Here is a 24,464-nt window from a genome sequence, read left to right on the forward strand (position 1 = left end):
TGAACGGACGAACCCATGACCAAACTTCACTCTATCTCGACACTAGGAGTTGGTGATCATGGTTTGAATCGGACCCAATCAAATCCAGCACGCCTGCAATCCATATACGTGTTCCGTGTGCCCGAATTCAAGACTGACAGTCATTAAACACATAATAAGTAGCACTTTTCATTAATAACATTACTTTTTTTTTTCTTCATTTTTTAGAGATTTCTTTCTTCTTACAAATTCAAGGGCCATTTTAAAGAAAAAAGACATTGATCTTCTCTTTTATCAACGCACCCGCTATGTTAATTTGTCCCACATATGCGTCGCATGGCCATATGTTAGTAATGCCCATCTCTCACAAGCACACTTAGGGCCTGTTTGGCCAGGCAGATTGGATGGGATTGGATGGTATTAGAGTGAATTGCACGGATTGCATGGATTTCAAGGTAATGATAGCTGCGTCAGTGGATTAGTGCAAGATCTATGGGATTGCTGTCTGTTTGGCATGCCCGGCCAATCCCAGGATTATACCTTCCAATCCCTTTCAATCCCTCGAACCAAACACGTCCCAGGCAATTTTGAAGGGATTAGGGTGGATTTGATGGGATTAGGTAATGATGGTGGTGTCAATGGATTGTCTTAAGATCCATAGGATTGCTATATCCCAAGATCAGGATCCCATGTCTGTTTGGCACGCGTGGCCAATCCTGGGATCTATCTTCCAATCCCTTCCAATCCCTTTCAATTCCATCCTATCTGCCCGGCCAAACAGGCCCTTAGCATTAATGCTCATTGTGGCCATGAACTGTCACACACAGACTACCAATGTAAACTTGTGATCCATTTAATTGGGGAACTACATAATCAGAAGTAGATCCCACCACGCATGAGCTATATGTAGAGTTTTGGGTCGTCAAAAAAACCCAATAACAATCTGACTCTTGGACTACTAAAATTATAGAGCTCAATGAATTATATCGATGTCTTGTTGGATTATATGGTTGTAAAGCATTGAAATTTTTTCTTTTTCTTCTAATATTTTCCATTAGCATCTATCATGGGAGGCACTCTTTTTTTCTCTCTTTTTGTTTTTTTGTTTTTGTTTTTTCAGTAATCTACAGTGTTGATAGTTGACGTTATAAGCCTTACTATTAGCAATAGGTAATGTTCATCCAGCAATACCTAGAAAAGATATGGTTGATTCTATCTTTGTGTTAGCTGATGTATGCCTAGAAATATATCCAATTTAATGTTTCACTTCCACCAAAAGTAATATGCAGCATGTTTCAGTGCTCCTGGGTTGGGCAAGCCATGCTGACTATGCATCACTGTCTCTATCCAGCTGAGCCCAGGCACTGAGATGCCCACCCCTTGAGGTGAGTTTTAGAAGTCTTTTCCTTAGAGAGCTGGGTGCTGGCCTAGGAATGACACTTGGCTGGGCAGCCTGGCCCAGCCGGGCAAAGGTCTGGGCTCTTAAACTTGACCCAAGGCCTAAGCTGGGTTTGAGATCTAACCGGGTGTACGCTGGCCCCAATCAAAGATGGATACCCAGGCTGGGTCTAATCATCAATTGTACGGGGAGTGGAATAGGTGCGCCCTGGCCTCACCCAACATGGTACGGCCCTGACCTTGGGGCCCACCTTGATGTATGTATTGTATATGCAGGCCGCGGCCAACGGATCAGGTAAGACCCCGGCCTCACCCAAGACAGTGCTGCCCTTACCATGGGGCTACTGTGAGGCCCACCTTAATGTATATATTATGTATACATGATGTCCATCCATTTTCCATTTTATTTTACGGCGTTATCTCAAAAAAGGAGCAGATCCAATTATCAGGTGGACCATACTAGAAGAAATAGTGGTGATTGACCCTCTTACCAATAAAAACTTCTTAGGGCACACCTTAATGTTGCCGTAATGTTTATTTAAAAATCCAATCCATTGATAGCGGCACATCAGCCTAGATAAAAGGAAAAAAAACAAATATTTGATCCAAAACTTTTGTGGCCCATTAATGGTCAATTACCATTGTTTCTTATGGTACGGTCCACATGATAATTGGGTCTGCTTTATTTTAGAAATAAATTCTAAAATTGATTTGGGAAAAAACAGAAGGACTGCATGGATACATAATACATACATGAAGTTCAGCCCCATGGTAAGGCCGCCGTGTCTTGGGCGAGGCTGGGGTCTCACCTAATCTGCTCTTATCCACGCACTACATCCGTTTTGCCAACTCATTCTTGGGCAAAAAAAATAAAAATAAAAAAATAAAACAGATTAAAAATCTAGGGTGGAAAACACCACAGGAAATATTGGTGATTGATCTTAAAACCAAATTGGATCCAGCTGATAATTTTTTTTCCCTTCATTCATATGTGTGACCTTATCAATTGATTAGATAGAAAATAACCACAGTAAGAAGTTTTTAATGGTGGTCATTCAATCAACACTGTTTCCTACGGTGTGGTTCCTGTGAGATTTGGGTTTGCTTCACCATACGGCAATGCCAGAAAATGAGATAGCAAAACAGATGGGCGGCGTGTATACACAATACATACATCAAGGTGGGCTCCACGGTCAGGGCCGTACAATGTTGGTGAGTCCGGGGCCGCACCTAACCCACTCCCCAATTGCACAAGATGAACAAATAGTTTAAATATGACGATGCCTCTAAGTGGTCGTATTCAACGAGTTTAAAAAAGAACTCTTGGATTGAAGCTTATGTTCTGATGATCAAAAACCATTCATAAAACTCGCTATGGACGGATGAGATAAGCCTAAAAAGTCTTGAACCCTTAATCATTTCCCACTTTTTCTTTGTAACCCTGAGTCCGGCCCATTGCCACCATTAACACCGGCCTACTAACACCCACGATATAGCCCCGCGTTTCTACGTCCATGGCATAACCGTCTTACACGTGGCCCGCGGACTACAATTTAAGTTCAGTCGTCCGCTGATAACCAACCCTTTCTCTCTCAAGCTAAAGACGAAAAAGGATTCCGTTTCCATCCGTCTTCCTCCTCAACCCTCTTTACAACGCTTTTACCTGTCCCACCTCCAAATCGCATATATCCACGCACGCATCTCTCTGTCTCTGACTCTCTCGAACGGAGACGTCGATCATGTAACTATCTCTCAAAACTTCCCCTCTGTATTCTTTGATCTTCGCTTTTAGTTCCTATTTACAATCGCCATTCTTAGGAGGAACAGATTCGATATCGTTATGTATGTATGTTTTTGTATATATCTATAACATGCATGCATGTATCTATGTATGTGTATGCATGTATGTGGATATAGACTTTAGGTAGCGTTTGGCTCATGAGCGTATCAAGAGCGGGGAAAATTAAAATTTTCGGTTTTGGTTTTCAACTCTCAGTGGGATTTCCAAAAGATCGCGAGATGGAGCTCTTTTGTCTTGTATTGGAAAGAAAGAGTTCTTTATCTGCATCCACATAAGTATCGTTTCATGATTTTTGGAAAATCCATTACGAGTAGAAATCTCAAAAATCGGAAATTGTTCTCTTTTCACGGCTCGAGCAAAACGAAGATGTTAATTAAATGAGTTTGGATCGAAATATATAATATCTTCCATTAGAATTTCATTAATTTATCTTCTAATTGTAGTTTTCATTGGTGCCTGTATCGAAACTCTACTCTCTATCCTTTTCCTCTTGATTTAGAGAATTTTACGTTTTAGCCTATAGTGGAGAGAACAGGTTCTTCGTTATGAGGAATTATAGGGTCCTGTGTCGCTTCACACAATTTCGTAAATGTGGGGCCCATACGTGGGTGATCCAGACCCTCTATAATCTATATGACAGCGGTGTGAACAGGGGATGCCCCAAAAATCTCCCAGATTTGAACATTCTAACAGTTTCATACTTGGGCTTCGAAGGTATACATTCAACAGGAAGGGGTGAAGGTTCAAGGATTAGGATATTCCAATACAGAATATTTTTTAGGGGATTCTCCAACCAAGGTGGGTTCCGTCCACCTGATGGACATTGTGGATAACCAAACCATGGCCTCCATATGTGTGGAAGTGTCAAAAGCAGAACACTGTTATTTTATGATGCTCAACCTGTGAATATGCACACCTTGCTTGGGCTTTAAGTTTGTCTAAGTGGGGATCCAGATTGAGTGACCCATACTGTCGACATGGTAGGGCCCATTAAGGATTCTCCCTGCAGAAAAATTCCTGGAATGTAAGTAGCCATTGACTTTTTGGCATTTTCCTGTTGAATTTGGACTGTTGCTGTATTTTCTTTCCCTACCATCTATTAGCTGCCCACCAATTGAATGGTTTCGATTTACCTACTGAAGAGATTTTTGGTTCAAGGGGCTCCAAAGTGGGACCCTTTGTATCAAGTTATGAATGGTGTATATCACAGACTATGGGGTGCCACTTGCATAAACTGAAACCAGAGTCCATGGGGTCCCACTTGCACAAACTGAAATCATGGGTTCCCACTTGAATTCCTGTATGTTCTTTTTGTTGATTGCGGACCATGTTAGATCAGAGAGTTAACATTGAAATAGTTCAGTTTTGCAAAATGATATTCTGATAGCCTAAACAGGATGATTTTCTGCTAGTTTACTTACATTCTTGCTGTCATTTTACGTCATTTTTTTAATGTTTATTAACTATTCTGTAATAAGAAAACTGTTTGACTTTTAGACATATCATCAACTTCTAATGCACATTGTGTGTCCGCGCTTTGTGATTTGATAGACATGCTAGTTTGGATCTTGATTTCCTTACCAAGGGAGGAGAAGAAACAAAATCAAAAGCATAAGGAGAGAAAAGACAATGTTCTTTTTATGGTTCGATGACTGTGATCTATTGTCATTGTCATGAGCAGCAGTAGAATGTCGTCATCATTGGCCAATACCCAATCTCCAGGGCTAAAGACCTATTTTAAGACCCCCGAAGGCCGTTACAAACTCCACTATGAGAAGACTTACCCTGCTGGCCTCCTCCATTATGCCCATGGGAAATCCACCTCCCAGGTAATAGGGTTTCTCTCTCTATTTTTCTCCCCCTCGCTTTTCCATACTGATACTACCTTATGTTTTCTATTCAAACTCAACGATGAACAAGATGAGGAAGGTCATAAACACAAAGTTAGATTTATGGAGAGGTGCTTTAGAATCTAAAGGATTTAAAATTAGTCGGAATAAAACAGAGTTTATTGAGGGCAATTTAGTAATGATAGTAGTGGGAATGACAAATTAGTAAAGATTGTTGAACAAGAAGTTTTCCAAAATGACCACTTTTGATATCTTGGGTTGATAATTTATAATAGTGGAGAGATTGAGAAGGATGTTGCCCATAGAATTCAAGCAGAGTGGAAGATATGAAGATGTACCTCTAGAGTTTTATGTGATTGTCGTGTATCACTCGAATTGAAAGGGAAATTTTTATGGGATGGCAATAAGACCGGCCATGCTTTATGGGACAAAATGTTGGGCGGTTAAGGCATAGCATGTCTATAAGATGAGTGTAGCTGAAATGAGGATGTTGAGATAGATGATTGGCAAGACGAGGCAAGATAGAATTAGAAATGAATGCATTTGATGGAATTTAGGATTAGCGCCAATAGGTAACAATATGAGGTGGTTTGGTCATGTGCAACGGAGACCAAGAACTGTGCCAGTTAGGAGTGACTTCGCGCAAGTTGAAGGCTCTAGAAAGGCAAGGGGAAGGCCCAAGAGGACGTGGGTGGAGTTAGTTAGAAAAGACATAATGACCTATGGTTTAACTGAAGTTATGGTGCTTGATAGAGTGTAATGTGATTCACATAGCGGACCCCAGTTAGTTGGGATAAAGCTTTGATGTTGTTGATGATGATGATTCAAACTCAACAATAACAATTTCATGGTTTCTAATTACTGTCACAAATTACTTCTGCTTTATTTATCTTCAGGTAACCCTTGCACATCTTAAAGATAAAACTACCTCTTTCACCCCTCCTCCCTCCAACTTGAGTGCTAGCAATGGAGCAAAGTCGGTGGCTGCAAGGTTATTAGGCGGCGGGAATGGGAGCCGAACCTTGGGCTTTGGAGGCAATGGTGTGATTAAAGCGGTTGCAGGAAACACCAGGACCAGATCCGTTGGAATTTCTGGCTTCAGTAATTCTTCATCTCCCCCCAACTATGACGACAAAGGAGTGTACTTGATTTTCAATGTTGGAGATACTCTTTTCATTAGTGATTTCAATTCCCAAGACAAGGTACTTCCTATGATCCTGTCGCTCCCCGCTCTTATCTGTTGATAAGTTTTTGCACAATCACCTTCAGAAACTTGCAACTCAAGGATTGAAATTATTGTCCATTCCAGCATCCTATCAAATCCATCCATTTCAGCAACTCGAACCCTGTATGCCATGCATTCAGTCCTGAAGCAAATGACGGTCATGACCTCCTTATTGGTTCAAACACAGGAGATGGTGAATGTCCTCTGCACCAAGCTTGTTGTCCTACATATTTCACTCTCTACTACTTGCACCTTTCTCACTATTTTTTTGGCGTGCTCTTCCTACATGTTTCCCAGTCTATTCAGTCTCATTGAGACAACAATTGCAAGATCCTGGGAAGAAGCTTGTTGGAGTGCAACACTACAACAAAGACGGTTTGCTTAATAATAGGCAAGCATGCCCTTCTCAGATTCAATGTTTGTTCCTTTTCATCAAATTGTTAATTCCTTGTGGAGGTTTTTACTGTGGAGTTTGAAATTTGCACTTTGCCTGTCACTCACAGTCATATCAACCAATAAAGCTTTTACATTAGCCCTTTCTTCTCCAACCTTGCTTCTTTTGCATGCCATGAAAGTATGATTTGTTAACATGCATGTTGATTATCCTGTTCGTGGTCTATGCACAATTGCTACCATATGCCTGTGCAAACCTTAAGATACATGGCATATATTTTCCCTTTTCTTTATAGGCATCTGCTTTAATACCATCGGTGCAAACTTTTAAATGGTTACATGATTTTGCATCTCCATGGATTACACAAAGGACATGTGAAATCCAAGGCGAAAGAAAGGGGAAATAAAAACAATAATCATCCAAGGATGATTTTCATGAGAATTATTGAAAGATGGATTCCAATTTTGAGTTCTTGTTTGGGTAATAAGTGGAAATCTCATGTTCCTCTCACAATGCTCACCTAGTTTCTTCTGCCAAGAATCCAAATTCTGGAAAAGCGTAAGGATTGCTTGTTGGAATCCACCATTTTTTTGCTATCCAAACAACACAAATGGCCACATTAAAGGAAAACCATATTCCTTTTCCGTTGATTGACATGGAATCCAGGTTTCCAAACGTGGCCTAAGATTTTTTTCATCTCATTTTCTATTTTTTTGATAATTTTTTATTTTTTATTTTTTAATTTTCAGCTTTTTTTTTGGAACGAATAGTCAGTTCTAAAATTTCAGCAAATTTCTTTTTTTTTTTATTCTTTTGTTTTGAGTGTGGATAGTTGGGATGCATGTAAACTCTGTGCATCTACACCTGCATGCACTAGATCAGATTTTCTTTTTCATCTCATTTTTTATTTAGATCAAATATACGAGTGTTATAGTGAATCTAAGCTTGAAAAGTTCATAAAATCATCAAGCAGGTTGAGACAGGATTCTACCAAAGAGCGGATTGTTACACCATCATAAACGTGCTCAATATTAGAAAATAATACATATTTGGAGTCCTCTAAATATTTGGGTTTTCTTCCACTTTCTTGAGATTTTTGCTTTTGAAAAAATTGACCGTTACACCCCCTGTAACAGTCATAACGGCCTCTAATAGTAATGGTTTGCACCAAAGCCATTATGGCACCATTACCATTACATAATACCTTGGTCTTTTTACAAAGGCATTAACTACAAAATAAAAGAAAAGAGCATGAAAGGTCAACCCATCAGAAATTTGAAAGAGGATGGATACTTTCAAGATAACGACCACAATGATACTTTCAAAGATCTCATAGATTGATATGAAAAAATAAAATAAAATATTTGGGGTTCCCTCATCTCTACCACTACAACAAATAAAAATGAAAAAAAAAAAAAAAAAGAAAAAGAAAAAAAGGGTAGACCTTCACACATTTTCTCATCAACAATAGTTAGGGGTGGAACCTACACCTCTGCTTCATCAACAGGAACTAGGAGAATGCGCAAACTTTTTCCTTATCAACAACTGTAGGGTGGACACCGCATGGTTTCTTCATCAACAGGAATTGGAGGCGAAGCCCATGAATGTATTCATCATCAACAAAAATTAGGAGGTGAACCCACTTTTTCTTCATTGACATTTCAGAGCAGACCCTCGCAGATCCTCTTTGTCAACAAAAGCCAGAAGCACGCCCACACACGTATCTTCTTCATCAGCAATTTCTTCTTCATCAACAAAAAGTAGGAAAAGACCCTTCAACATGTTTTTCCATCAGAAAAAGCTCACATTATTAGTATTGACATGCTTGAACGGTATGTAACTGCTTACATCTGAAGTGTACGTCCTCACAAAAATAATACAACCCTTCTCTATGAAGGGGAAATTTGATGACAATGGATGCTCACATGTGCGTGTGTGTGCATTGCACATCTTCATCTCAATGCTTAATTCTCATTGTGAGTTGCTGCTGCATGCAAGGAGTAGTTGCAGAAATAATTTTCAAATGGATACAAAAAAGGTTGCTGATACTCGTGCGAAAGAGGAAGCAGTGAGAAGGTCACTCACCGTGGATTCCTTGTTGCCTCTCCCTTAATGTTGTTTTGTTCTCACCCTTTTCTCTCTCTTTATAAAGCTTTTGTTATCTTTAAAAGATGGGGGAAAAAAAAGGGAAAAAGAAAGAGAAAGGAAAAGAAAAAGAAGAGATTTTTTTTTTTTTTAATGAAAGCTGAATCTTCTTTTGGTTATTAAAAGATGAAATGTCTTCTTTCCATAGCCAGGCAAGGAAAAGCAGATTGCAAGCATTATAATATTGTATTAGGTTATAACTTCTTTCAACATGTTAATGGTCACATCCCTTGTTGGTTCTGTTTATTATATGCAATTTCTTAGATGACTTGATGCTTGTTTGTTCCTGTAGAAGATCTCATGTGCTTGTTAGCCTAAAGCTGCAAATGTTATTTTCCACAGTCGATGCACCAGCATCGCATGGGTTCCTGAAAGTGAAGGCACTTTTGTCGTTGCTCATGCCGATGGAAACTTATATGTGTATGAAAGAGTAAGTCCTAACACTGGCCAATAGCTGAATTTCTTTTAACAGTTTGTGAAACTGCATGGACTGCATGATACTTAAGTTTCTTATTTGTCTTAGAACAAGGATGGCATTGGCGATTCTTCATTCCCTGTCATCAATGACCAATCTCAGTTTTCTGTTGCACATGCACGGTCCAACAAGGTAATTTGGCACCTGATCTTTTCCAGCCATTTTGAGTTGTCAAAATATATCATCAGCCCTGGTGCATCAAATCAAATGAGTGCCAGTCAGACAATTGTTTTTGCACCATGCATCTAGGTACTAATATCTTTTGACCTTTCAAAAAACAAGCCTAGATTTTGTTCTAACTGAATATTAAGATAAGGTCATTGAACGAGGTGGTTTGTTAAACTTTTTTTTTTTTTTAAAGGATTCCGAAGCTTCCTTTGATTTCCAAATATATAAAAGGTTTTATAAGTTCTCAAATCAAACATTGGAATAACAAAGAGGCTTCCAATCAAGGAACAAATATGATTTTAAATATTAAAGAACAGACTATATTGTCATTAACTGTAATAGTTGAGCTTTGCGCATGTTTGTTTCTTCTCTCTCCAAAAAACAGCTCAAAAAGTAAATCTTATAAATTGTTGGTGAAGGTTGATAAAATGGATTCACTTTCAATACAATTTCCATGGTATTAAAAAGGGTTATGTTAAGGCCGTAATGGCCGTTATGAAATGGTAACGGTGGAACCTATTACACGATTCAGGGTCGTAACTCCCATTCTGAGAAAATGGCCTCTAATGGCCATTACAGGCCCATAACGGGCCATTACAGGCCCGTAACAGGCCAATACAGGGCCGGTTTTCTTCATTTATTTATTTTTTTAACCATGACAACGGCATAATGGCCATTGTAGTCTCTATCATAACAGCTCCGAGGCTGGCCATTACAACCACCATTATTGTTATTGAATACCTTCACAACAATGGCTCGGGAATTTTTATTTATTTATTTATTTATTTTAATAAATTAAGTTGTCGTTGTCGTCATCTAAACCTTATCCCAACTAATTGGGATCAGCTACATGAATCCTTTTCTGTCATTCCACTCTATAAAGGGCCATACCCTAGATGATAACGAAGTATGATGTTTTAATGGTAGATGGTAAGGAGACGCACACAGCTGTACTAACCATCGTGTAATTAAACTTATGGGTCATGCTATGGAACTTTGGGAGAGAATGATTAGGTAAAGATTAAAGCATTAGACTAATGCATCAAAAAAATTTGTTTGAATTTATTCTAGGGAGGTCAACCAGGCTAAGGCTATATTCTTACTTAAACAGTTCATGGAGAAGTCCGGAGAGAGGAGAAGGATCCTCCCGTGGTTTTTATTGACTTGGAGAAAGCATACAATAGGGTCCCTATAGAGATAATATTGGGAGCGTTGAGAAAGATACGAGTTCTAAGGAGAACATATTGACATGATTAAGGACATCTACAAGGTTGTGATAACTAATTTGTGGACCACTAATGGAGAGAAATGGGTTTTCTACAAAGTTCTATATATTGACAATATTAACAGATATATTTTGTTGTTATTATGGGTATCCCATGGTACATATACAAAACATGGGCTGTAAAATGAAAAATCCCATGTATCATGACGATATATATATCGCAATATCTCAGATATATCCCATGACCATGCCACCTAGGATGTCGAGTTCATTATTTAATATTTTCTTCTCTATTGTGGCAATTAAGTGGGAGTGATGAATCTATAATTGGTATGTATGCCTTTTCCCCTTGGTTTACTTTCAATGCCTCACTCATCTCAAAAAAAAAGAGAGAGAGAGAGAGAGAAGAAGAAGAAAAGAAAAAAAAGAGGAAAAAAAGAAAGAAAGAAAAGAGTAGAATAGAAAAGAGTAGAAAAAGAAAAAGTTCAATCTTTCTCATTGTTACATCACAAGGGTGACAATGCGATCCATTAAGAAGGGTGTTGGCGATTGCATTTATTGCCCTCTCGACTTGGGAAAATGGAATGTTTTCCCTTGACGCTTAATCCCATATTTTGTCAACCATAATAGACAATCTCCACGGATGGGTAACACCATGTGAATTTGAGACCAAGGTATTTTTCTTTTTGTTTTGGTTTTTAGAGGGTTTTTTTTTTAAATAAAAAATAAATAAAATTCATTGGTTGTTTGTATGGCATTTGAATGTTATGTGCTCATTTTGGATATGATTGCATCACTTATCGCCTATCGCCAGTGTTCTTAGTATCGGTATTGTTATACGTATCACTAGCTAGGGATATAGAAACATGTATTGATGTCGCTGATATCATTGTTAATGCCCGGAAATGTATTGCTGACTAAGGGAAATATTGGAGAAACACGAAGAAATTGTGGAATTTCTTAATGAAACTTCAGGAAATACTAAAATACACATATTTGCATATTTAGGAATCAAATAATTGCAAAAGAAGACGCATACATAATAAGTTTCTCTTTAATGAGTCTAGAAGCATGTAACGCTGACTCAAGGAAACCTTAGAAAAACATAGGAAAAATAATGGAATTTTTCAATGATATATTAGTTGATGCTAAAATACACATATTTGCCTATTTAATAATCAAATAATAGCGAAAAAGATGCATGTTTGCATATTTAGGAATAATAAATTTTCCCTTAGTGGGGCCTAAAAGCACATATCGTTGACTCAGGGAAACATGGAGAAAATTGTGGATCCATCCATCCATCATGATGCGTGCATACACACATTCACAAAGACACCTCATCCATCCATCCGTGCAAGCATACCTACATCCATCCATACTCCATCCATTCATGCATGCATATACACACATAAAAACATGGATTTCATCATACAACCATGCATCCATTAAAAAATGAAATGGAAAATTGTTTTAATCGACAGATTTTTGGCGATGTCGATACATTTGCAATACATTGTCGACATTATTGAAATATCGCTGATACATTGGTGATATAAGCAACATCTGGAATTTAGATAGTCGAAAATATTGGCGATACGTTGGTGATATTGATACATTGGCGATACAAGCAACACTTGGAATTTACACAATAAAAAATATCGGCGATACAATGACGATACTAAGTGATATATCCCGATACTTGAAATTTCTGATATTGTCGGTGTTATCAGTATCACCGAGCTGGAGATACCGATAATAACGGGGATATTCCAAACAATGCTTACGCCAACAACTGCATAGTTTTGTCACCTAAACAATGGAAAAATATCCTGCATTTTTATTTTTATTTTTTGTAATGTTCGAGTTTTATGTGTGTAATCATGTGTCTTTAACATCTCCTGAAGTTCTAAAAAATTCCACCATTTTTCTGAAGATTCCCCAATGTCTCCCTCATACTACAATACATTGTGCAATGCATGCAATATTTTTGAATATTTCTGTATCCCAAGGGTGTAATGCATGGTGCAAAAAACATTGGGTTTCAATTATAGTAGGCTTAGCATTAGTTATGGATGAGTTAACTGGGCACTAATAGGAAGAGGTCACTTGTTTTATGTTTTTTTTCTTTCTTTCAGATGAGTTGCTTAAGATTGATGGCCAAGAGGCACCTTAAAATGACCATTTCCTATATCTTGAGTCGATGATTCGTGAAAACGGAGAGATTGAGAAGTATGTTGTTAATAGGATTGAAGTTGGGTGGATGAAGTGGACATGTGCCTCTTGATGTTTATGTGATAGCTACATACTAATCAAACTAATTGAGGAATCCCAGACCATGTCTCTCGCAAGAAGGTGGTCTCCTTCCTTAAAACAGTGCATATGGCTTTGAGAGAATGTTATAGGACATTTATAAGACCAGCCTTTGTCTTTGAGATAGATTTGGGTGGTTGAGGAACAACATGTAGAATGTGCAGCTAAATTGAGGATGTTGAGATGGATGAGTGGCAAGACAAGTATAGAATTGGAAATGAATGAATTCAAGTGAACTTAGGAGTATACCAAATAGGTAATAAGATAAAGGAAAGTAAACTTAGATGGTTCAGCCATGTGCATTGGAGACCTAGAAACTACATTGGTAGGAGTTAATTCAAGTTGGAGTCTGAAAGGGAAATGGGAAGGCCAGAATTACATGAGTGGAGCCGTGGAGGTGATAAGAAAAGACTTTATGACCTATGGTTTAACTGAGAATGTGTTAAGAACCTAACCAATACCCAAAAGCCCTAGAATGATGAAACGCATCAAGCTTGACCCTTTAAACCAGATTGTAACATACCACCATGTTCCACAGTCAATGTCCAGGGCAGCCCACTATGTGGCGGCACTCACTCTGGCCTTATTTCCAAGTAGCCCTTGCCACTTAGAGACGGCATGGTGGCTGCACTATAGTTGTCTAGGGAGCCCTTTCCACACTAAGATGGTATGGTGGCTGCACTCTGGTTGTTCCAGGTAGCCCATTCCACCTCATGGTTTGTGACACAAAAATGGGATGTGTTGTTGTCTTTGATAGCAATTGTTAAGAGTCTAACGAATACGCCAAAAGCCCCAGACTGAAGACTGATGCAATGCGCCAAGCTAGGTCCTTTGAACCTGTTCATAACCATGGGCGTAAGTGCAGGTAGTAAGAAAAGACTTCATGACCTATGGTTTAACTGAGGATATGATCCTTTGATAGAATAGGATTTGTGTAGTCGACCCCAGTTAATTGGGATAACGCTCAGATGATGATGATGATGAGGATTTTTAATGGTAGGTGGTGTTTAGGGACTTATGGATGGCCTCAAATAGTTCCTTTCTTTGAACTAAAGTGGTTAGCGTGTCTAAGAAGATGCACATCAGGATGGTTCTTTTGCCAAGTATGTACCAAAAGAACCAAAGTAATTTCCTCCTTGCCTTGCATGGATATAGTGTTCACAAGGTGAAACAATACCATCCTCACTGTTTCATAGGCATCCACCTTTAATATTGGAAGTCTAATATCTCTAGCTCAGAGATTTTATTTTTCTTTTTAAAATCTTTGGCATTGATTCAATTGCACATGCATTACTTGTGAGTGCAATGTTTCAACATGGCAATGGTTGGTGTTTCCTTCTTGTTTTATGCTGATATATATATATATATATATATATATATATATATATATATTCTCAGTTTGTGAGCTTCCACTTGGCAAAAGTTGACTTTTTGGATTTACTTGCAGAGCAACCCAATTGCCAGATGGCACATTTGCCAAGGTTCAGTCAACAGCATTTCTTTCTCAATGAATGGAACGTATTTGGCGACTGTCGGAAGAGATGGTATCCCTTCATACTAATAGATATCCTTGAATTCTCCTAATTGCGCTGCTCCTTTTTCATGTTTAATTCAGATAGATCAAGTGCCTTATGCAGGTTACTTGAGAATATTTAATTACTCAAAAGAACTCTTAGTGTGTGGTGTTAAAAGCTATTATGGCGCTTTACTATGTTGTGCCTGGAGGTAAGGAATTTTTAATTTCCATCCTCGGCATTGGCAAACTGACTTAAAATTCAAACTTGTTAATGATCATTCATCAGCTCCCTTCCAATTATTTATTTTATTTGTTTGCTCATTGTTCCTTAGCTCTGATGGGAAGTACGTTTTGACTGGAGGCGAAGATGATCTAGTACAAGTTTGGAGCATGGAAGATCGGAAGGTCGTGGCATGGGGTGAGGGACACAACTCGTGGGTAAGGTCTCTTTGTCAGAGAGTCGGAATTTTTATAAGCCTGCATGCCCCTCCACATGACCACAGATGCCAATGATTTTTGGGCGAGGTCATCTACAGGGTGGCCACTGCCTGATGCACAGCTCAGAATTCCCATGGACATGCAAGGTGGCATGTCTGGCCGCTGAATGTTGTATGTGTTATATTTCTTCTGCCATCTCACTTCTTTTAAGCTGTTGGTAGGTTAGTGGAGTTGCTTTTGACTCCTATTGGTCATCACCAGCTTCAGATGGCTCTGGAGAAAACATCGTGTACCGCTTCGGTTCTGTTGGCCAGGTACAGAATGTTGTTTACTTCATAATCATCTAAATTGGTGGCCACATCAGGAGATAGAGCATAACGGATCATTACTGTGGATATTATATTCTTTGGTTTATTTCTTCTTTGGCATGTTAGACAGTGGATGTGTGATAAATTCTTGTAGTCTTTTGCTGAAATGGTACCTATGCCTCTCTTCTCTTCTGAAGAAACTCCAATGCCTTCACGATGACTTAAAACATGCTAGTGCTGATGGTAGAGGATTGGTTTGTCTCATCTTTAATCTTTTTCTTCTTCTTCTTCTTTTGTTTGACCTTTTTTTTTTCTGAATTCTCTCTTCATCTTTTGGTTTTCGTCATTTTTTCTTCTTTCTTTCCTGCTTCTTCCTCCCTTCTTCTTCCACTTCTTTTCCTTGCATGGAGTTTTGTTACCTCGGCAATTTCTTCCATTCCATTGGGTTTTCCAAGTTGGATGAATTGGGTATTCATATCCTTTTGCTTGAAAGTGGATTTAGCAATGAAAAGAATGTCCCACACCTCTTTTGATAGATCAAAGTGTTTGTTGGTTGATTTGGGTTGGGTTTTCTTTTCAGATTTTTTTTTTTTTTGTTAATATTTTCTTTTCTTCAAATGGGATTGAAATATAGATATTCATCACCGTTCAACATGTGTTTGTGTGATTTATGCATGTGTAGATTTTGCTTTTTCAATATGTGGACTTCTTTGTTTTATTTTCATTGATTTATTTCTGAATTCTGATTCTATTGTTTTAATTGGTATACATGTTCATAGTGTATGTGTTGATACTGATTTTCTTGCATTGTTTCTTGCTCTTAATTCTTTTCTTTTCTTTTTCCTTTTTTGTTGTTGGTGTTTTGTTCCTTTGTCAGTTCTCACAAATCAGCATGCATTTAGTCCATTTATGACTGAAAAGTGCATGAGCATTCATTCCCGAGCATGTGCATTTAGCTGTATCAGAAGATCTCCTTGGTACACCGAAGGATTAGAGCCAAAGGACCCATTTGGATACACTTCCCCAAAAGGGGTTTTCCTGCAAAAGTATGTACCAACTTCGTTGGTCGATTTTCCGAATCAGTGAGTGTGCTTTTTCATGCCTATTTCAACGGGTGGTGGATCAGCTGGGTTCACAAAAGTACATCCAAACACAACATGAGATAGGGGTTGGCTCAAAACTGCATTTAGGAGTTGAACGCTCCTTTTGAGGGCGCATCCAAACTGGCCCAGAATGTGGGATTTCAGACCTCAGTGTCACACATTACATTCTCAATTTTCTGCTACTTCCGGCTTTCCATTATTTTTCATATAATCTTTCTATTGGTGAGCAGGACACTCGGTTGCTTCTATGGGACCTTGTAGTCGATGAGATTGTTGTGCCCCCACATCGACATCCTCCCGGTGGATCACCTGCATCCTTTGGTGGAAACCAATCTTCAAATTGGGACAACATTTGTTCAGTGGGTACCCTTCAACCTGCTCCAAGCATGCGAGATGTTCCAAAACTCTCGCCGGTAGTTGCTCATCGTGTTCATGCAGAACCCCTTTCTGGTTTGATATTTAGTAATGAATCAGTCATTGCCATTTGCCGGGAGGGTCATATGAAGATCTGGGTGCGGCCTGGATTTGCTGAGAACCAGCCTAGTGGCTTGGAGGGTGTTTTAGGCACCAGCAAGGTTGGCAGTTCCACTTACAGGCCGTAGACATCCATGCTTATTATATTTCGTACTGTTCAGTGGTATTTATGAATTATGACTGATAACTGTATTTAGCTTAATAGCTTCTTGAGTCCTTTCAACTCCTCGTGTCCACTGAGGATGGCGGCGTTCTACAGTGCAACTGCACGTCGTTTGTTTGATCCTAGCTTACCTCACTTAAATATGTGCTCACATAGATATTAACACATTCAATTTGTATATTTACTGACGGTGAAATGGAAGAACACTTTTGTAAAATAAAAAATAAACAAAAAAGGATGTAAACATCACTCTATAATAAAACGCACATATGTATTCCTGTGCTGTGTTTTCTATTGGTGGATGGAATGGTTTGGTTTGAGAATCAAACGGTATAATGACAGAGATATGAACAGGATATGGACAATCAAGACCATTGATTATTGACCACTGGAAAAGGTGATGCTGAGCATGGGCTAAATTATAACTCATGATTCTAACCAACCGTTCATATATATATATATATATATATATATATATATATATATATATATATATATATATATATATATAAGATCATGTTGTAGGTTTTTCATAGAATGAAACCGATGTGTCCACATTCAAGATGGATGCTTGCCTAGCTAAGGATTAGAGTGCCATGTTTGCAGGGTATAACACATGTAGATATAAAATCAGGTTAGGCCAGGCAGGTTGGGTTTGCTCGGGCCAAGATGACTTGAGCCTAAGCCTGACCAGGAAATTAATTGGGCCATGCATGCAAGGCCGAGCACGGCCCATGAGGCAGGCTAATAGGACCAAATCGGTTCAAAGCTGGGTCCGGCTCGACAGGTCTTGCAGGCTACCCAGTCATTGACGCCTTACCTCTCCTAGTTGCATCGGGACACTTATCTTACTCATTGATCCAGTTTGTTTATTAGGTCCATGCACACATCACATGGTTTGAACAAAAATAACCATTGGATCCACGGCCTTTAATATGAGAGGTCAAGATGATTTACATGGATTGCTTATGATTCTTAGGCAATCATAACCACCCCATCCATGGCTCGGGAAAAAGGATGCCAGTAGAAAATAAGGCCAAATGAAGGATGGATTGGATCATCTGATCGGTTTTATTTTTGCTTAGTAGCCAACAAAAAGTGTCCTAGACTGTACAAGCGTTCTCTAGAGCACTGGAGTATTTCTCAACAGCAAAATCCACTTGCTTCATATTTCTTGACATCATGATATAAGTCAAACGACAATTTTGACCATTGATTATAGGAAAATGCTGATCTCATAGATAGTGGGTAAGGAAAAAGTTCCCATGCGTCTGCATGGGCCAAAGGCAAAAATGACCCACGTGCTGACATGCTTCACGTTTATTTGAGAGCAGTCTGTTCAGCAGGGGCGGCCTTGGTGAATGTATAGACTAAAAAACTAGCATTTTTCTCATCATGTGGACCACACTTGAAGAGTCTGGTGTGTGCAAGTATATGTGCTGCAACTATCATTGGTATTAACGGGACCCAAGTGAGTGAGACGGTGGGGTACCTCATGACACACGTGTGAGATCCAGACAACATTAGCAGCCCTAGAAACTGGTTGGTCACACGTAGGTGGGCCGCACCTGTATGAGGAGATTAAATGTGGACGCAGATTGTCTGTATCCGGTGCCACATTACAAGAAACAGTTGGGATAAAGAGTTCCACCGTTGAAATGTTTCTAGGACCAGCGAGGTGTTTATATGTTATTCGAGCTGTTTGTAACATGACTCCGACCTCGATGAAGATGAAAGGATAGCACAAATATCATCTTTATTTGAAACTTCTGTGGTCCTCATAAAATTTATAATGGTGGGCATTCCATCCCTAATGTTTCCTATGGTTTAGTCTATTTGAATCTGCCTAATGTTTGGGCTCATGTCCTAAAATGAGCTGGCCAATGGATGGATAGAATGGATATAACATATGCATCATGATGGGCATTATGGCTGCAGGAATCTCCTGCAGCCGCAATCTGCGTCCATTAAATGGTTACGGAAGAATGGTCAGCCCAAATTTGAGGGTAGGGCATATCCAGGGTGGGCAGCAGCTATCGACTGGTGCAGATCTCGCAAGCGTGCCAAATGGGCCACTGATGCGAGAACAGAACAGCTTTCTTTGAGCTCATCTCACGTGGGTCTTCGTGCGTCACGTGGGCACCTGACGTAGAAAGTGTACGGATACATTCATAGTGTGGTTGGATCAAAAGAAGGTGATTGTAGATTGATCGTAACTTTTGATCCGAGTATCATTACGGCGTACTAGATACAGTATCATCAACCGAAGCAACACAAGAATTTGGGGACGAGTTCTTTTAAAGTGGAGAGGACTAATGTAGAGTGGGTTACAGACAATTTCATATTCAAGATAGACCAAAAAAGGCCCTATCAAATGCAAAAGTCATCAAAACCGTCAAAACCTTAAAACAAGCATATCTCGTAAACCGGAATGAGCTAGTCGACATACCATATATGATTTTGGGGTAGGAAGAGCTAATTTAGCCAACTAACCCGGCTATTCCGAGTTACCCACGCCGAATTTGCGAGATTCGATCATATTGACACCGAATTCCATATGTAGTTTCATTTTTACTATAAATATTAAGTTTTAGTTTGATTATAACTCTTCATCCATTGGGCTTTAGGAGTTGTGTCCAACATGACAAGTGCTTAGAATAATTAGGAGAATAACCTGGCCACTTATTATAAAAATAAATTTACTATTTATATAAGTTACGAATTTTAGAGAGTTTTAGTTATAGTTTACTTCTGATTTCTCTCCCATTGCTTGGTATCCCTATTTAAAGGGAGGTGAACTCGTTTATTTGATTAATTAATTAAATTTTGAATTTATTTAAATTTATTTCTATTTTCTTGGTTTTTTTCCTCGTGGATTCGAAAAGTGTCTGTGAGGAGTCCAGAGAAACTCCATGGATTCGGAGTATTTATCCTTGAGGAAGACGATGATTGACCTCATCACGTTCATACATACGTCAATTGGTATCAAAACGAGGACTTCTCTCGGGCCAATGGCAAACAACGAAAGTATGAAAAAAATCATATGGATGGTAATCTAAAAATTTGCTATCTTTCGGAAAGAATAGAAACTTTCCACCGGGAGAGTCGATTGACCTTGCAATGGCTGCAGGCAACCCTCAACCATATTGCGAATGCGCTAATCCGCCTTGAGCTCAAATTGATGCTCAACCGCTCGTGGTCGCTGTACGACACAACCCCGATTTCTACAAAGTATCATCAGATGATGGCAAATCGCAAGTCATCACTTTAATCATGAGGAAGCCGTTATACATACCAAAGGTAGAAATAAAATTACATCGAGATAACATTTTTTGAATGAGGTGCACTATAAGACAAAAGGTTTGTAATGTAATCATCGATGTCAAGAGTAGTGAGAATCTCGTATCGAAAATGATGGTGAAAAAGTTACAACTGAAAACATAAAAGCATTCATCTTCGTATGCAATTGGATGGATCAAGGAGTTTAACAAAACAGAGGTAACCGAACAATATACTGTCTCGTTTTCAATTAGTAAAAATTATAAGGATTAAGTACTTTATAACGTAGTCGACATGGAAGTTTGTCACATATTACTTGGTCGACCATGGCAAAATAATATTGATGCTATTGTTACGCATCAAGGTCAGGATAACGAATTTAAATTTACTAAAGATTGTAAAAAGATTGGTCTTCTCCCTATGGAAAGGGAGAACCAACCTAAGACTTTTAAAGTGGAGGAATAATCTCTTACAACTGAACTGACTTTTGTTAAATGATCTGAAGAAATAAGAGATACATAACCATTAGTTGGAAAAGAAAGAATATATGAAGCCTGTGAACATCCAAGGGGATTTGAAGCCAGTGTTGTAGGAGTTCAAGGCGATTGTGCGTGATAAACTCCCCAATAAATTGCCTCCCATATGAGATATACAAAACCACATTGATCTTGTCACTGAGATAACTCTGCCTAATTGCCCATATTATCATAAGGAATGTGAGATCTTGAAGGTAAAAATGAAGGAACTGATCTATACTGGCCAAATCAAGGAAAGCATGAGTACATATATTATATCAAATCAAAAGCCTAATGCCAAGTACAAGAAAATGGCTAATAAACATCGGCATCAAAAGTTATCTCATAATCATAAGCCAAGTCCTTTAATAACTTGAGGACGAGCTTTTTCCAATAGAAGGGGTCTGATGTAAAAAGTGTTATAGATACATTCCTAGCATGGTTAGACCAAAAGAAGGTGGGCCGTAAAGTGATCAAACTTTTGATCCGGGTATTGTTATGGCGCACCAGATGGAGTATTATGAACCGAAACTATACGAGAACTTGAGGACGAGTTCTTTTGAAGTAGATGGGACTGATGTAGAGCAGGTCGCAGATACTTTCATATCCAAGATGGACCAGAGAAGGCCCGATCAAAGGCAGAAGTCATCAAGACCATCAGAACCTTAAAACAGGCATATCTCGCAAACCGGAATGAGTTACTCGACGTACCATCTATGATTTTGGGGTAGGATGAGCTACTTTAGCCAAACAACCCAACTATTCCAGGTTACCCATGCCAAATTTGCGAGATTCTATAAACGGCCGAATTCTATGTTTAGTTCCATTTTTACTACATATAGTAAGTTTTAGTTTGGTTATAACTCTTCATCCATTAGGCTTTAGGAGTTGTGTCCAACATAAAAAGTGTTTAGAATATTTAAGAGAATAACGTGGTTAAGCCACAGAGGGCACTTACGATAAAAATAAATTTACTACTTATAATAAGTTACGAATTTTAGAGAATTTTAGTTATAGTTCTCCCATTGCTTGATTTCCCTATTTAAAGGGTTATAAACTCATTTATGTGATGAATTAATTAAATTTCAAATTTATTAAAATTTATTTCTATTTTTTAAAGCTCCTTACCTAATCTAAGTTAATATTGTCTCGAAGGAAGAGGTTTTGCCAGGGAAAACGCTTTTGCAAAGATGCAGGTGGTCATGGGGAGGCGTGACTATTAGCTGACGTGGATGGATGTAAATGAGATGCACCCGGATCATCAGCTGCGCCTACCAATGTTTGGACGGACGCGGATTTCCTGCGAAAGCCTTTCGCAGGAAGTTCCTGCGCAAGATTCTCTGTGGGGTCCACTACGATGTTTGTGAGAAAGCCACTCCGTCCATCCGTTTTTCGAGTTCATTTTAGGATATGCCACCAAAAATGAGGAGGATCAAACACTCAAGTGGGCCACACGAGAGGAAACAGTGGGGATTTAGTGACCACCGTTGAAACATTTATATGGCCACAAAAGTTTTGTATCGGTTTAATTTCTTGGTCTTTTCACTTCATCTCAGTGAAAATGGCCTTATAAAGGGTTTGGATGGAATATAAACATCAAGGTGGATCCTGGGAAGGTTTCAACGGTAGAAATTCCTTTCCCCACTGTTTCATCTATTATGGCCCACGTGAGTTTTGGATCCTAATCATTTTCGGTCTCATGTCCTAAAATGAGTTCAAAAAACGGATGGACGGGTTGGATTTCTAACAAACATTACAGTGGGCCCCATCCAGAATCCTTGCGCAGGAACTTCCTGCGAAAGGCTTTCGCAGGAAATCCGCGTCCTGTTTGGACCAAGCTCTAAAAAATGGGGGCGATTCAAAACTCAGGTGGGCAGTAGCATCGATAACAGTTTTTTTTTTTTTTTTTTTACACACGCACACAGACCCTAACCCTTGGCCGGGTGTCAAGAGTAAGGATCCAGTACCATGGAAAACAGTTAAGATGGGAAGTGCCACCATTAAGAACGTCCAAAGCGAGTGAGTCCACCTTGCCCATCTAATCGTCTGACTTGGAGTCCCATAAATGAGCACCTCATGGACGGGGTGGTCCACCTTAGATTTAGATCTGCCTCATTTTTTTAAAATTATTTTTTATAACATTCTTTAAAATGAGCTATTCAAACGGATGGACGGCGTGAATATACCCCCACATGCATCGAGGTAGGCCCCACTGTGAGGGCCTCATCCACCAAGCTGTTACCCCAGCGGCCCTGCCTTCCTTGATCCGCGATCGTGGATCTGATGCACATTCTCTCCCACGCGGTGCTAGGTCGTGTGCACGGCCTTCCTGTCCGTTTGCTAATATCGCACGCGAGTGGAGCCTGTCCAATTCACATGTTAGCACATCTGTTCTTAGTGAGCCTGCGTGTGAGATCTAGGCTTTCCATCTGGTGGGACAAACTGATCAGATGTTCTGCCTCAAAAATCAGGCCGTTTCACGGTGGTCTGCAATGTACTATATAAGTAGACGTTCAGAAGAAAGAAAAAATTTCGAGCGAATAGGCCTCGTGGAGATTAAAAAATTGCGTCCCACCGGATGCAAAGCTCAGATAATGTCTTGTAGCCATTAATGCTTTTGTCGTTTGTTATTGGAAAAAAGAATCGTCTGTCACCAACCCCACAGACCACAGCTAACAAATCACGAAGGTGCCTATCATTGCCATCACTCGAGTCACCCTTGATGAATGGAATTTCGAAACAAATTCCCTTGCTGAAAATGGCTTTTATGGTCTGCAAAACGTACCTGAGTCTCGACCGTCCATCTGCCAGGCTCTACAATTGATGGCCCAAATTAGAAGAGCACACCCCAGACACAATTCCAAGTTTTTTTTAAAAAAAAATTATAATTATTATTTTTCTTCCTTACCTTCTAATGAGAGTGAAAGAAAAAAGGAATTTCAAGGACCCATGTTCAAAAGAGAAAGGTCTACCAATCAAGGTGGTTTTTGTTCCATGTGCCATTCACAGTGGGGCCCATCAGTGAACAATCCGGAAATAGAGTGGCGATGAACTGTAAATGTTACATACCGCTGTAAATTGGGAAGCTTCGCTTCATAAAAATATCAAATTCCCCCAAGCCGCCCATGCGTGATCCAATCAGTAGGAGCGTGGGTAGAATGGAAGCGGATTGGCTGGTGTACCACACACCACCGACCTGGCTGGTGTGCGTACGTGCCGTGCGAAGACGAGCGCCGAAGCTCCTCGAACTCTGGGCTGTACGAACGATTCAAAGGATATCAAAGTTACAGGGGCTACACAATGATGTATTTATTATATCCACACCGTTAATCCGTTCGGCGAGATCATTTTAGAACATTATTCCAAAAATGAATTATATCAATAGCTCAATTGGAACACACCACAAATACAAGTAGGGATAATGATTCTCACCGTTAAAACATTAGTAGGGCCCACCATAACGTTTGTTTTTCATTCAATCTGCTCATAAGGTCACACATACTTGGATGAAGAGAAAATAAATAAATATCATATTGATCCAAAACTTATGTGACCCACAAAAGGGTTTCAATGGTAGACGTTCAATCCCCCACTTCTTTTTGTAGCGTGGTCCACATAATCTTTGGATCTGTCATTTTTTCGCTCAAGCCTTTTAAAAAAAAAGTTTTCCAAATGGACGGACGGTTTGGATATAA

At 39.2% G+C, this 24,464-nt stretch overlaps 1 protein-coding gene across 8 annotated transcripts; it reads left to right on the forward strand.

Moving 5' to 3' along the window:
• The first annotated feature begins 2,978 nt into the window (after positions 1–2,978).
• On the forward strand, positions 2,979–17,258 carry LOC131234763 (probable catabolite repression protein creC). 8 transcript variants are annotated; one of them, XR_009165783.1, is made up of 13 exons: positions 2,980–3,118; positions 3,893–4,202; positions 4,730–5,007; positions 5,925–6,230; positions 6,338–6,446; positions 6,551–6,644; positions 9,135–9,222; positions 9,316–9,399; positions 14,421–14,517; positions 14,611–14,698; positions 14,822–14,927; positions 15,154–15,241; positions 16,569–16,706. XR_009165783.1 is itself a non-coding variant. In XM_058231739.1 (13 exons), exons 3-13 carry the CDS (start codon positions 4,852–4,854, stop codon positions 16,938–16,940), a joined length of 1,578 nt encoding a protein of 525 aa, XP_058087722.1. In that variant the 5' UTR covers positions 2,980–3,118; positions 3,893–4,202; positions 4,730–4,851; the 3' UTR covers positions 16,941–17,258. The 8 variants fall into 8 exon arrangements, 7 of the variants coding, with proteins under 7 accessions (XP_058087701.1, XP_058087716.1, XP_058087722.1 ...); XM_058231739.1 differs by having other exon boundaries at positions 6,551–6,670; positions 14,421–14,454; positions 14,589–14,698; positions 15,149–15,241; positions 16,569–17,258; XM_058231709.1 differs by having other exon boundaries at positions 15,149–15,241; positions 16,569–17,258.
• The last annotated feature ends 7,206 nt before the right edge of the window (positions 17,259–24,464 follow it).

Source organism: Magnolia sinica, chromosome 2 (assembly GCF_029962835.1).
Source record: "Magnolia sinica isolate HGM2019 chromosome 2, MsV1, whole genome shotgun sequence".
In the NCBI taxonomy this organism is placed as follows: Eukaryota; Viridiplantae; Streptophyta; class Magnoliopsida; order Magnoliales; family Magnoliaceae; genus Magnolia; species Magnolia sinica.